Here is a 13,659-nt window from a genome sequence, read left to right on the forward strand (position 1 = left end):
TTAGCCAAGTAGGAGGGACCATAGACATGAATATGACCCACGTATTCATGTCTATGGTCCCTCCTACTTGGCTAAAAGAAAACAGCAGCAGATGCCTCAGCACTGCAGGATATTTTTGTTCAGATCGACGGACTATTGACGTGAGATCTTGGAGGATAACTTTTCACAAGTAAGATTCACATATTACCGTTTACTTTTTGTGAATAAAATAGAATATACTGTATTTATGTCCACTGGCAAAATGCCAGCTAATATTAGCTATAGTGCTGGTGTAATACAGGTCTAGTGCGAAATTCTGTTCCCCTGTGAATTCTGTTCTCCTGTGTGGCTGGTTGACCTTTTGACCATTAACATTTCATTAATATCTTCAAAGCCAAAGCAGCACAAACGAAAATTTTTGCTGCACAAACCAGCACAAACGGAGTCGAGTTGATTGACACCCATTTTGTTTGATTTGAGGAAGGTGGGAGGGGGGTTTTGGCTGGTTGACCTTTGATGACCTTTAGAAACATTTCTTTATATCTTTACAATGATAGCGGCACAAACTAAAAATTTTGCTGCACAAACCAGCACAAACATAGCACAAACGTTTGACACCAATTTTGTCTGATTTGAAGACGGTGGGGTTGCCAACTTCACTCAGGTGTTGGACGCGCGCATTGCAGCCAGAGAGTTGGATCCTTTCATTTTCATGGCGCTTCTGATCGATTTCTTGGTAAAACAACTCATCTAATCAAGTCAAGGTTGTAACTTTCAGTTTAATCGGCAGCTTCTGTTTAAAAAAGAAGCAATAACAAATTTGTAAAATAAATAAATAAACGAGGTATTTTGTGGAGGTCTTCTTACACTGTTTTGTGTTGTTTTTAATGGCCAAGAGAAGCGGTCTTGTTCCTACTTTTATCACTCAAGCCTGCCAAAGAAGTCACAGTTTTCTAACACATTGTATGTATTTATAATTTTTCATTGCTAATATAAGAGGAGGGAAGCTGGCTGATAGCAGGGCATGCAAATTAGATTTCCTGAAAAAATGAGAGTAGGCTTTCTGGAAAATCCCTTCCTAATGTTAAATATATGTGGATAAAAGAAATTTCTAGTTAATTACATATTAATTTAGCAGCAGGTCTTTAACTGTGGTTATTGCTCTCATCATCAACGATAAGTCCTGTAAGTTTGAAAACATTTGCTCATTATTTGCCAGAGTTATTAAGGGGAACCATATATTTTAGCTATTTTAGCTGCCTGAAACAATCCATTACCCTTCTATAACATGAGGACAAATTCTTTTGTTCACAAGTGTGCTTATATCTCTCTTTATCAACAACAAATCCTGTATACGGATGAGATCCGCCCGGAGTTCCTTAAGGCTCTGGATGTTGTAGGGTTGTATTGGCTCACACGACTCTACAATATCACATGGACATCGGGGGCAGTTCCCCTGGATTGGCAGACTGGGGTGGTGGTCCTCCTGTTCAAATAGGGGGACCGGAGGGTGTGCTCCAATTACAGGGGGGTCACACTCTTAAGCCTCCCTGGTATGGTCTATTCAGGGGTCCTGGAGAGGAGGGTCCATCGGATAGTCGAACCTCGGATTCAGGAAGAGCAATGTGGTTTTTGTCCTGGTCATGGAACACTGGACCAGCTCTACACCCTCAGCAGGGTCCTGGAGAGTGCATGGGAGTTCGCCCAACCAGTCTACATGTGTTTTGTGAACTTGGAGAAGGCATTCGACCGTGTCCCTAGGGGGGTTTTGTGGGGGGTTCTCCGGGAGTATGGGGTACCGGGCCCTTTGATACGGGCTGTCAGGTCCGTATCAGGTCTGTATGACCAGTGTCGGAGTCTGGTCTGCATTGCCGGCAGTAAGTTGGGCCCATTTCCGGTGAGAGTTGGACTCTGCCAAGGCTGCCCTTTGTCACCGATTCTGTTCATTACTTTCATGGACAGAATTTCTAGGCGCAGCCGAGGTGTTGAGGGGATCCGTTTTGGTGGCCTTAGGATCGCATCTCTGCTTTTTAGGGATGATGTGGTCCTGTTGGCTTCATCAGATCGTGATCTGCGACTTTCGCTGGAGTGGTACTCGGCCGAGTGTGAAGTGGCCGGGATGAGTGCCTCCAAATCTGAGCCGGAAAAGGGTAAAGTGCCTTCTCCGGGTCAGGGGGGTTCGTCCTGCCTCAAGTGGAGGAGTTTAAGTATCTGGGGATCTTGTTCACAAATGAGGGAAGAAGGGAGCGGGAGATAGACAAGCGGATTGGGGCAGCGTCTGCTGTGAAATGGGCGCTGTACCGGTGGTGAAGTGAGATCTGAGTCAAAAAGCGAAGCTATCGATTTACCGGTCGATCTATGGTCATGAGCTTTGGGTCATGACCGACAGAACGAGATCACGGATACAAGCGGCCGAAATGGGTTTCCTCCGTAGGTTGGCTGGGTTCTCCCTTAGAGATAGGGTGAGAAGCTCGGTAATTCGGGAGGGACTCAGAGTAGAGCCGCTGCTCCTCCACATCGAGAGGAGCCAGTTGAGGTGGCTCGGGCATCNTCTCCCTTAGAGATAGGGTGAGAAGCTCGGTAATTCGGGAGGGACTCAGAGTAGAGCCGCTGCTCCTCCACATCGAGAGGAGCCAGTTGAGGTGGCTCGGGCATCTGGTAAGCATGGCTCCTGGATGCCTCCCTAGTGAGGTGTTCTGGGCATGTCCCACCGGGAGGAGGCCCCGGGGAAGACCCAGGACATGCTGGAGGGACTATGTCTCTTGGCTGGCCTGGGAACGTCTTGGGGTTCCCCCAGAGGAGCTGGAAGAATTGGCTGGGAAGAGGGAAGTCTGGGCCTCCCTTCTGAAGCTGCTGCCCCCGTGACCCGACCCTTGATAAGCGGAAGAAAATGGATGTATGGATGGATGGATGGATGGATGGATAAAAACACATCTCTATCAATAAAAATAAATCCAACATTGAATTTATAAAGTGCATAGCTCTATTGCTCTCCCTCTTCCATCTGCTTTGGTCTCTTCTGGAACCTTTAAACGGTGCTCAGGCCTCCGGGGAATCTTTTAGCCTGAACACCCTGCAGAGGAAGAGACAAAGGTAAGCCACACCCACACAAAGCCTTCAAACATTTCAGTGCATTTCAAACAATCACAATACTTATATTATCCCTTTGTTTGTTGTATTTCAACAGGACACCATCAGTTCCAGCTGAGATGCCACTGCATAAAAACACACAATCAACAAAATACTTCAATCTGTTTGTATCCATTTCTTTTATCATTCAACATGCATTTCTTTTATCATTTAACACACATTTTAAGTGTTGTACAGCCAAGTAATGAAGACCTTCATTACAAACAGATTATTTCAGGTGGCTAAAATTTATGGTTCCCCGCTTTAACTGTGGGAAATAATGAATAACAATTTCCAAAATCACAAGATTTGTTGATGAGAGGAATAAACACAGTTAAAGACTTGCTGGTAACTTAATTTGTTCCTATGAAATTGAGGGGGAACAGATTATTGTTGGGATTTGAGTTTTCTGTGTAATAATGTTTGATTTTCTGTGTTTATTTAGATCTGAGTCCCTATGTCGCCCCGTCTGCTCCCTGATTGTCTCGTCTCGTTGATTACCCTTTGTGTATTTAAGCCCACCTGTTGTCCTGGCATCTTGTCGGGTCCTTGTCGTTCACTTAGTGTGTGTTATCAAGCGTCCAGCGTTAACTGTTGTTAACTGTCTTGGTAGAACTGTAAAGTCCTCAGTTCAGCAGTGTTACTTAGTCAGCCATCATAGTAGAACTGCTAGTCCTGTGTCGGCACCTGCTCTCGTTACCAGTCTGTTCCTGCTGCTATCGGTGCTGAGCCTCTGTGTGTTTCTGCTGTGCTGCCAGATTTTGGGACTGTGTGAGCCATCTTCATTATTAAACTTTCATTATTACTCTTACCTGGGTCCATGGCGTATATCTTTACCGCACCGCAACACCGCATCATGGCAGAAGGACCCGTCCACTCCAAGTTGAGGAACGCCCCTACTACCTACCTGGACCCAGCGAACTGGCGGGAGTTGCTGAGAGACATCCAATTCTATGCCGCCGAGTTGGCGAAACCGTACATTCCAGGCAGTCGCTGGTCTGCTTGGACAAGTGGATAACACAGTGAATCACACAGTTCGTCGCCTCCCACCTCCCGGCTTTGGAAGAAATACGCCGGGATGTGGAATGGGAATTTCAGACGGCGGCAGCGGTGCTGAGGGAAAAGACACATCTCCCGAGACCAGCTGATTCCGGATTCCGTGTTCCCGTGTCTCAGCCCCATCAGCCTCAACACCTCGGTTTGACTCCCTTTCACCTGTTCTGGTTCCGGCTTCCACCACAGCCTGTCCACGTCCAGCTGCCAACCCGCTTCCAGCTATGGTTCCCATGGCCATGGGATTCCAGGTGGTTAAGTTGCCGCGTAGTTATTAAGTGGCATGGTTGATGGCATGACCCGCCCAGGTAGGGGGATTCTCTGTGCCGCCCCCTGAGTCTGCTGCTGCACCGCCCCCTGAGTTTCCTGAGACCCCACGTCCTGAGACTGCAGCTAAGACTCCGCCTCCCAGGCTCCTCCCGAGTCTGTCTCCTAGTGCTCCTCCCAAGACGCTGTCTCCCAGTGCACCTCCTGAGTATCCGAATTCCTACTGCTTTTCCTGAGTCTCCGCCTCCTAGTATTCCTCCTGAGTCTCGGCCTCCTAGTGCTTCCCCCGAGACTTTGCCCCCTAGTGCTCCTTCAGGGACTCCTCCTCCCAGAGCTCCCCCAGAGACCAGTGCTAGGCCCAAGCGGCCCCTATGTTATCTCCTGAGGTCCCAGCGGCCCCTTCGTCACCTCTCGAGGCTCCAGCAGCACCTTCGCCGCCTACAGAGGCCCCAGCGTTCCCTTCTTCGCCTCCCAAGGTTCCTGAGGCCCCTTTGTCGCCTCCCGAGCCACAAGCTCCCTTTCAGTAGATGCCCACCAAGGCCCAAGTGCCTCCGACGTTGATTCCCCCTGTCTCACTACCAGCCCCCAGATCTTCCTCAGAGGGTCCGTTTCATGTGCCATGGCCACCCCCAGCTCTTCCATGGGGGGTCCATCTTATGCGTCGTTGCCGGCCCCCAGACTGTCACGCCAGGTCTGTCCTGACCGTGTTCTTGTTTTGTTTTTGACTGAGCTCTCTAGGTCACCTAGGTGTTGTTCCGCTAGTGTTATTCTCTGGACTCTAGCCCCCCGTCCGGCACCCCTCCGCCCAACCTAGTTTTTTTTTTNAATGAATAACAATTTCCAAAATCACAAGATTTGTTGATGAGAGGAATAAACACAGTTAAAGACTTGCTGGTAACTTAATTTGTTCCTATGAAATTGAGGGGGAACAGATTATTGTTAGGATTTGAGTTTTCTGTGTAATAATGTTTGATTTTCTGTGTTTATTTAGATCTGAGTCCCTATGTCGCCCTGTCTGCTCCCTGATTGTCTCGTCTCGTTGATTACCCTTTGTGTATTTAAGCCCACCTGTTGTCCTGGTATCTTGTCGGGTCCTTGTCGTTCACTTAGTGTGTGTTATCAAGCGTCCAGCGTTAACTGTTAACTGTCTTGGTAGAACTGTAAAGTCCTCAGTTCAGCAGTGTTACTTAGTCAGCCATCATAGTAGAACTGCTAGTCCTGTGTCGGCACCTGCTCTCGTTACCAGTCTGTTCCTGCTGCTATCGGTGCTGAGCCTCTGTGTGTTTCTGCTGTGCTGCCAGATTTTGGGACTGTGTGAGCCATCTTCATTATTAAACTTTCATTATTACTCTTACCTGGGTCCATGGCGTATATCTTTACCGCACCGCAACACCGCATCATGGCAGAAGGACCCGTCCACTCCAAGTTGAGGAACGCCCCTACTACCTACCTGGACCCAGCGAACTGGCGGGAGTTGCTGAGAGACATCCAATGCTATGCCGCCAAGTTGGCGAAACCGTACGTTCCAGGCAGTCGCTGGTCTGCTTGGACAAGTGGATAACACAGTGAATCACACAGTTCGTCGCCTCCCACCTCCCGGCTTTGGAAGAAATACGCCGGGATGTGGAATGGGAATTTCAGACGGCGGCAGCGGTGCTGAGGGAAAAGACACATCTCCCGAGACCAGCTGATTCCGGATTCCGTGTTCCCGTGTCTCAGCCCCATCAGCCTCAACACCTCGGTTTGACTCCCTTTCACCTGTTCTGGTTCCGGCTTCCACCACAGCCTGTCCACGTCCAGCTGCCAACCCGCTTCCAGCTATGGTTCCCATGGCCATGGGATTCCAGGTGGCTAAGTTGCCGCATAGTTATTAAGTGGCATGGTTGGTGGCATGACCCGCCCAGGTAGGGGGATTCTCTGTGCCGCCCCCTGAGTCTGCTGAGACCCCACGTCCTGAGACTGCAGCTAAGACTCCGCCTCCCAGTGCTCCTCCCGAGTCTGTCTCCTAGTGCTCCTCCCAAGACGCTGTCTCCCAGTGCACCTCCTGAGTATCCGAATTCCTACTGCTTTTCCTGAGTCTCCGCCTCCTAGTATTCCTCCTGAGTCTCGGCCTCCTAGTGCTTCCCCCGAGACTTTGCCCCCTAGTGCTCCTTCAGGGACTCCTCCTCCCAGAGCTCCCCCAGAGACCAGTGCTAGGCCCAAGCGGCCCCTATGTTATCTCCTGAGGTCCCAGCGGCCCCTTCGTCACCTCTCGAGGCTCCAGCAGCACCTTCGCCGCCTACAGAGGCCCCAGCGTTCCCTTCTTCGCCTCCCAAGGTTCCTGAGGCCCCTTTGTCGCCTCCCGAGCCACAAGCTCCCTTTCAGTAGATGCCCACCAAGGCCCAAGTGCCTCCGACGTTGATTCCCCCTGTCTCACTACCAGCCCCCAGATCTTCCTCAGAGGGTCCGTTTCATGTGCCGTGGCCGCCCCCAGCTCTTCCATGGGGGGTCCATCTTATGCGTCGTTGCCGGCCCCCAGACTGTCACGCCAGGTCTGTCCTGACCGTGTTCTTGTTTTGTTTTTGACTGAGCTCTCTAGGTCACCTAGGTGTTGTTCCGCTAGTGTTATTCTCTGGACTCTAGCCCCCCGTCCGGCACCCCTCCGCCCAACCTAGTTTTTTTTTTTAACACTATGGGCGTCTGGAAGGCGCCCTTCGGTGGGGGTGAGGGTACTGTCGGGATTTGACTTTTCTGTGTAATTATATTAGGTTTTCTGTGTTTATTTAGATCTGTGTTTCCTGTGTGTCCCTGTGTCCCTGTGTCTGTTCCCTGATTGTTCCCAGGTGTGTCTCGTCTTGTTGATTACCCTCCGTGTATTTAAGCCCACATCTTGTCCTGGTCTTTTGTCGGGTCCTTGTCGTTCGCATAGTGTGTGTTATCAAGCATCCAGTGTTAGCTGTCTCGGTAGAACTGTAAAGTCCTGAATTCAATGTTACTTAGTCAGCCGTCGTAGTAGAAGTGCTAGTCCTGTCTCAGCACCTGCTCTCATTACCAGTCTGTTACTGCTGCTATTGGTGCTGAGCTTCTGTGTGTTTTCGCTCTGCCGTGTTGCCAGATTTTGGGACTGTGCAAGCCGTCTTTATTATTAAACTTTCATTATTACTCTTACCTGGGTCCATGGTGTATATCCTCACTGCACCGTAACACTGCATCATGACAATTATTTCAAGCAGCTAAAATATATGGTTCCCTCCTCATAACTTTGGCAAAAATTGAGCAAATGTTTTCAAACTTGCAGGATTTATTATTCATCAAGAGAGGAATAAGCACCGTTAAAGACTTGTAGGTAAATTAATTTGTTCTTATGAGATGGAGGGGGAACAGATTATTTCAGGTAGCTGAAATATCTCTCCGCCCCCCTAATTGCTTTGGCAAATAAAGAGCAACCGTTTCCAAATTATGTGTGAAAGTATGTTTGAACCACTAAAATTTAGCAACTAGAAATTTCTTTTATCCAGTAATCTAGAAGGGGATTTCAATCTGTAGAGACTCACACAGAGAGAGAAACAGCAGTTAGACAATTTCATTGGACCGAGAATTTGGCGCTCGGACACCGGCGGAAGACATGCGTGCTGAGAATCGCAGCGAACTTGAATGATCGGCTCAAATGAAGCTCAGGTAGGTCTTCCCCCGGGCCCAGTCACTGGTGGTGGAGTGGAGCTTGGAGAGAGGAGTCTTGAGGGGACCTGGGGGCGTCTGGGAGACTGGTGGTGGAAACGGGGAGGAGGTGGGTTGAAACACAGCTGAAGCGGGTGGATCCGGTTGCTTCGCCTTTTTGAAGGAGCTCTTGCCAGTTGATTGGATCGAGATATAGAGGTGGTGCGTCCTGATTGGCTGGGGTGAAGACGTGGTGATAGGTGATGCCGGAAGAGTCTTACAGGTTGAATTTTCGCCTAGGGCTTCATTTTCCAGAAAGCATACACTCTCATCTTTTCAAGAAATCTAAAATTATAAATTCACACAATGTGTTGGAAAACTGTTTGGTGACGTGCTTTTTTGTCTGGCTTGAGTGACAAAAGTAGGAAAAAGACCGATTCTCTTGACGTTAAAATAACACAAAACAGTGCAAGCTGGCCTCCACACAAGACCTCGTTTATTTATTTATTTTACGATTTTGTTATTGCTTCTTTTTTTAAACAGCAGCTGATAAAACTGAATGTTACAATCTTGGCATGATTATATGAGTTGTTTTTACCGAGAAATTGATCAGAAGCACTGTGAAAATGGTCAGATCCGCCTCTTTGGCTGCAATGCGAGCTCTTGACTGAGGGGGAACAGATTTTCACAGGGGAACAGAATTTCGCACAAGACCGGGTTTTAGCCCCAACTATGAAGGCTAAGCGAGATTTTGTAAATCTGAAAAAGTTTTATTTCCTAACATTGATTTAGATTATGCGACACAAGGTGGCAAAAACTGTTATTTATATGTAATTCTTTCACTCTGTCAAAAGTAAGATGACTCCCGTTTGTGTTTTGAAGGTTTCATAAAGACACAATGTGAGGAAGAAGTGGAAAATGTCTTTAAGGAGAGACGGATTCACTGCACGGATGAATCTCAGCTGCTGGAACTCTCTTAAGCTATATCTCCTCGGCTGGAAAGCACGAATAAATGTCTATATAGATTTTATATAGACATTATTTATATATGCATGTGCATATAAATATGTGTAGTTTAATACGTTATTCAGTATTAAATCATTATTTAATCATCTTTGTTTCTCAATGATTGTATAATTTTGTGTTTATTTTATATAAATAAGTATTGATATTACTAAATACAATATAAAAAAATTATGACTGGTTGTGTACTTTGTAAAATGCTCATCATACATCAGTATCAAAATATTCTATTCCGAATCTATTCAGTTTTCCCCATTAAGAATATTTAAATATCCCGAACCATGTATCAATTCAATTAAAAAATACTTAAAAAAATAGCTTTCTTGTAAATGTAGCTATGACAGCTGTTTGAATAACGTTTACAGCAAAAAAATTGTGAAAATCTATTTAGTATTTAGCGAGTTATGATCGATTAAATATACTGACACGCCATTGCGCCTGTCAAACATAAAAAGGCTGAATGGAGCAGCCGACTGCTCCAAGATGGCTGGCCTAAATCTTGTCAGCAACAGTAGGCAAGAGCTGTCCAGGAGGCGTCTATTCTTTATATGTGTCTATGGGGGGAATGGTATATGATAGGGAAACATGAATCACCTGTAACATCTGTTCTGCTCTCGGCAGCAAAGATCCTAAAAGGAACAGGAAATTTCACACGTATAGACAGAAACAGCAGATCCCAACACTAAATGTGCAGAAATTCAACAAGAAATCTGCTCTTCATTTGGATATTCTTGAACATAACAGGCCTATCATTTAATTCACTTTAATTAGAAGTCATGCAAAGATAGTTTGCAAACAAGTAATGACCTTCATAGAAAATGTAAGTTTTTAGAAGTATTTGAATCCACAGACGCTGGCCATGAAATTAGATTATCATGAAAAAGTTTATTTCCATCAGTAATTCCATTGAAAAAGTGAAACTTGTATATTATATTCATTCATTACACACAGAAAAAGTATTCAAAGCTCTGGAAAATGTAACAACTCTCCATCGACCCTCTTTGATGGGAAGAGCTGGGACTCTGGCTTTGTTTTGTCTCTGTTCCCCATCAGTGTAGTTCTTTCCTTTCACTGCCTCTACTGTGTTATTCAGTTTTATCAGCTGCTGTTTAAAAAAGAAGCAATAACAAAATCGTAAAATACATAAATACAGTAGATTTCAGCCTGAATTTGTCATTTCTTCTGGGTCCCATCTAATATTCATTCGGGTCACTTTTGTTGTAAACCTTCTCGCAGAAGAGTGTACTGAAAATCACCATGTTAGTTGAAATACTGCTAGTGGTAAAACATTCCTTTCTCAGCTGGATGAATCTCACCGAAGGCTTAAATAAGTTTTTTTCTGTTGTTTATGCACATAAACAAGTTTTTTTTTTTAATTATTGGCTCTAGTGGTCTTTTTATGTTTTTTTGATAGTTAATTGACAGGAAAGTTGGTAATGAGTGATTGGGAAAGACATGTGGCAAAGGTTGCTAGGCCAGGAATTGAACCTGCAACAGCCATGTTGAGGACTAAGGTCTCTATACATGGGTTGTACTTAACCCCTGCGCCACCACAGCACACCCACATAAACAAGTTTTAATCACATCTGAGCAAACAAAACCTCCTAGAGTTCTGTTCCTTTTCAGACCACAGCCGTTGAGCTCAGTTTTCCACCAGTTACGTCACGCAAATGCACAATTTATCTAGGAGAGCTTTTTTGTTGATTTGACACTTTAAAACATTTGCTAGCTAATTAAAGACCAAACACAGCAACCAGGTTTACAATTTGACATGAGAAAATAAAATATTTTCCAAATTTTCAAAAGGACCTTTAATATGGACTTTAAAAATTCTAGCTTGACTGTGTCAAGTTTCTTTATTGAATATTTTCATTAAAGTAACCATCACTATCTGGGCTTTTGTTATTCTTTATGGTTCTTTAGCAAACATTTAGTTGTTTTAGAGAGATAGGAGTAATGAGATGTATTTTGTGTCCTTTTCCAATTGATCCATAGTGGCTATGAAAGTTGGAATTTTAAAAAAGACTTATCTTTGTGAAATAATAAACATTTAATAAAGATAGAAAGACGCTCTCTGTTTTGTAATATGTGGGTTAATATTAGCCACATATTAGTGATGAGTTATTTTAGCTGAATAAATGCCAGGATGAATTTGCATCAAAATTAAAAATAATTACAATCGTGATATTGCATTTAATCAATGGTGATTCCGTTTTATTATATTAAACTCTAGTCTCAATATCAGTTTGCTTTCTTACATTTGTTTACTCCAGCAAAGTCTTTTTTATCTCCCTTTCTTCTACCTCTATCCACCTAATAATTTATTCATCATGGAACAAAAAAGAAAAGCGTATTGGATAACTCAAACTAAATATTTAATTTGGGATCTAGTAGCAGCATGGAATGACCTGTTAACCTTTTTCCTTTTTCCAACACTATAATTACAAATTTCTTGTATTCTTTATTGTTTGAATGTTGGTTTACTTATATGTTGTGGTTACTTGCTTCATAAATTTTTGGGGGAATTAAGGTTTATGTTTGAAATTTTGCAGAGGAAAAAAACAGGATGACGTACCAGTCTGACATGATCTTCCCATGACCAACCTGAATGTGTCACCTGAGCTTACTTTGAGTGACTTTGCTGATGCATTTCACCTACTCTGCCCTTCATGTGCATGTTCTTCTGTGACTCTTTAAGATTAAACTACCTTGAGGTAATAACCAAAAACTATGGAAAATTTTTGGCTGTATCAGGTAGAAAAGCATGAGGAAGAACAAGCCAAGCAGAAGGAACAGACTGACCAGCGTGCTCAAAGTGAGGTGAGGATAGTCTGAGTTTTTTGTTTAGGTTTTCCTGTTGTGTGGTGATTCTTTATATTTGGAGAAATCCTACTGTGTGGAGTGGGACATTCTGAAATAGCTAAAGAATTTAGATGTTCAACTCCACTTTAACAGCTTAACTCCTTAAATTATTTATTTCTTACTCACTGTAAGGTGCTAAATTATGATTTCTGGATTAATTTCTTGTGTTGTCCTTCGCACATTAATTACAGTTTTTTTTTGTGAAAAAAATAAATAGAAAAATATATCTTTTGGATAAACCAGATAAAGAGGCCTTTGGCAGAAAAGCTATAACGTTATAAGTTTGAATTCGGAACTTAACAATCAGCATTAAAGTCAAAAGAGCAATGATCTAATATATTTATGTTAATTAGTTAAGTTCAGCCATGTTAAATAATTATATTTAAAGGCAGTTTTCACACACAAAATAGTTCAATTCATATTCAATTGTACAGAATTCTCTACAGTAATTAAATTAAATTATATTAAATTCAGTTTATTTATATAGCGCCAATTCACAACAGATGTTGTCTCAAGGCACAAAATTCAATCACACATACATTCCAATTGATCCCAGTTATCATACAGAGCAGTATGCTCTATTAATTATTAAAAGTAGATTAAAACGTTTATTCCTAAGGAAACCCAGAAGATTGCATCAAGTCATTGGCTTGCAGCATTTGCTCCTCCTGTAAGAGCACATAGTGCAAAGGTTGAGTTATGTCATTGACTTTACAGCAGTCCCTCATATAGAGCAGGCAGTTGAAGTCAATCAGACTCATTTCAGCAAAATCTACTAAAATATATTCTGATATCTAATACAATGAAGTTAAATCCAACTACAATCAAATTCAGATGATACAATAAAGCCACTGGTTGGTAAAAAAATGTATTTTTTTGTTTTTTTCTTTTTTATCTCAAGTATGTATTAAATTTTATTCTTTTTAAACGTTGACAGGCCAGTCAATGCAAGACTAGCCTGCATTATCAGTAGTTGATGTATGGTGATAACAATATGTTAATGACAACAAACTATGATAAATGAAAACTAAGAAGAAACTGCAGGTCTTGTCTCAACAGTGGTTGGGTTTACACTTAGGTAAGTTGATACATGAAGCCTCGGCGTAAATTCAAACTGGAATACTATTCATCTCACCTACCAGCTAATCATGCTCCTCCTTCGTGATCTATTGGTGTCGGTCTTCTCCTTATCTCCTCCAATCATTAGGCTTCTCTTCCTTCATAAAGTCTGGTTTTCTACTTGCTCCACGGTCAATCTTTAACCCACCTCTACCTTCACCTTCAACTCTCGACTTCTTCAGTATCTCTTCAGTCCTTCGGCATCCACCAGTGTCTGGAGGAAGACATTTCTAATCCTTCTTCACAGCAGCTCATCCTCTCTGATGGCGGTTATGAACGCCATGTCCTCTGTTGGAGTTTGAGCACCAAAGATTATTACTTGCTAAATAAACTTTCTAATAACTATTTTCTCTGTGTGTGAGTCTTTCCATTGTAAAAGTTGAAGATAGAAGATCCATAAATGTTTCTTGGAGAAATTAATTTAGCCAGTCACTTAATTAAGAGAAAAAATATTCAAAAAACAATCCAATTTGACACGACCAACACACAAAGGCAAAGTTTAGTTGACAATCTGAGTGTGGTCAGCATTTGTTTAAATCCCTCTACTGTGGTATGCTAAAATAAAATCCAACACAGACCCTCACAGGTTTA

General features: G+C 43.5%; 1 protein-coding gene across 2 annotated transcripts in view; it reads left to right on the forward strand.

Annotated features, from left to right (window-relative positions):
* The window catches only part of LOC107834891 (amyloid beta A4 precursor protein-binding family A member 1-like), a 25,831-nt gene extending 12,178 nt beyond the window's left edge, over positions 1–13,653 (forward strand). Inside the window, exon 3 of one of the 2 annotated variants that reach the window (XM_016666875.1) lies at positions 11,842–13,653. In XM_016666875.1, the coding sequence (XP_016522361.1) occupies positions 11,842–11,922 (81 nt within the window). In that variant the 3' untranslated portion in view covers positions 11,923–13,653. Of the gene's footprint in view, positions 1–8,946; positions 10,467–11,841 lie in introns of those variants that run through there. The other variant, XM_016666876.1, reaches the window with a different exon arrangement.
* The last annotated feature ends 6 nt before the right edge of the window (positions 13,654–13,659 follow it).

This window comes from Poecilia formosa, unplaced genomic scaffold (genome assembly GCF_000485575.1).
Source record: "Poecilia formosa unplaced genomic scaffold, Poecilia_formosa-5.1.2 Scaffold830, whole genome shotgun sequence".
Taxonomy (NCBI): Eukaryota; Metazoa; Chordata; class Actinopteri; order Cyprinodontiformes; family Poeciliidae; genus Poecilia; species Poecilia formosa.